General features: G+C 60.7%; 1 protein-coding gene across 4 annotated transcripts in view; it reads right to left on the bottom strand.

Annotated features, from left to right (window-relative positions):
* Positions 1 to 316, bottom strand: part of KCNMA1 (potassium large conductance calcium-activated channel, subfamily M, alpha member 1) — a 513,257-nt gene extending 512,941 nt beyond the window's left edge. For all 4 annotated transcript variants that reach the window (XM_009328726.1, XM_009328723.1, XM_009328725.1 and 1 more), the window contains exon 1: positions 110 to 316. In XM_009328726.1, the coding sequence (XP_009327001.1) occupies positions 110 to 292 (183 nt within the window). In that variant the 5' untranslated portion in view covers positions 293 to 316. The remainder of the gene's footprint in view (positions 1 to 109) is intronic.
* Between the last annotated feature and the right edge of the window lie 33 nt (positions 317 to 349).

Raw genomic sequence — 349 nt, 5'->3', positions numbered from 1 at the left:
CTCCTCCAGTGCCACCTCGCCCAGGTGTCCGCTCCTACCACTCCTCCTCACCACCACCACCGCACCACACCGTCACCGGCCCCGGGAGGGGAAGGGGAGGGGGAGTTACCTTGTTTTTGACCCCGCAGTGGCAGCAGACAGTCCACAGGTACTTGAGGGTCCTCCACAGCAGGATGATAAACAGTCCCCCAAAGAAAGTGACCATGGATGAGGCGAGGAAAGCCCACCACATGCGCTGTCCGCGGCTATCGCAGGGCACCTCCATGGTCACCGGGATGATGAGCGCATCCATCTTGGGCACATTGACGGGGGAGGAGGACGAGTCTGTGTTGAGATTGTTGGCGTTGAT

This window comes from Pygoscelis adeliae, unplaced genomic scaffold, assembly GCF_000699105.1.
Source record: "Pygoscelis adeliae isolate BGI_AS28 unplaced genomic scaffold, ASM69910v1 Scaffold16, whole genome shotgun sequence".
NCBI lineage: Eukaryota > Metazoa > Chordata > Aves > Sphenisciformes > Spheniscidae > Pygoscelis > Pygoscelis adeliae.
The sequence above is the reverse complement of the archived record's forward strand: the minus strand, read 5'-3'. Positions and strand labels throughout refer to the sequence as shown.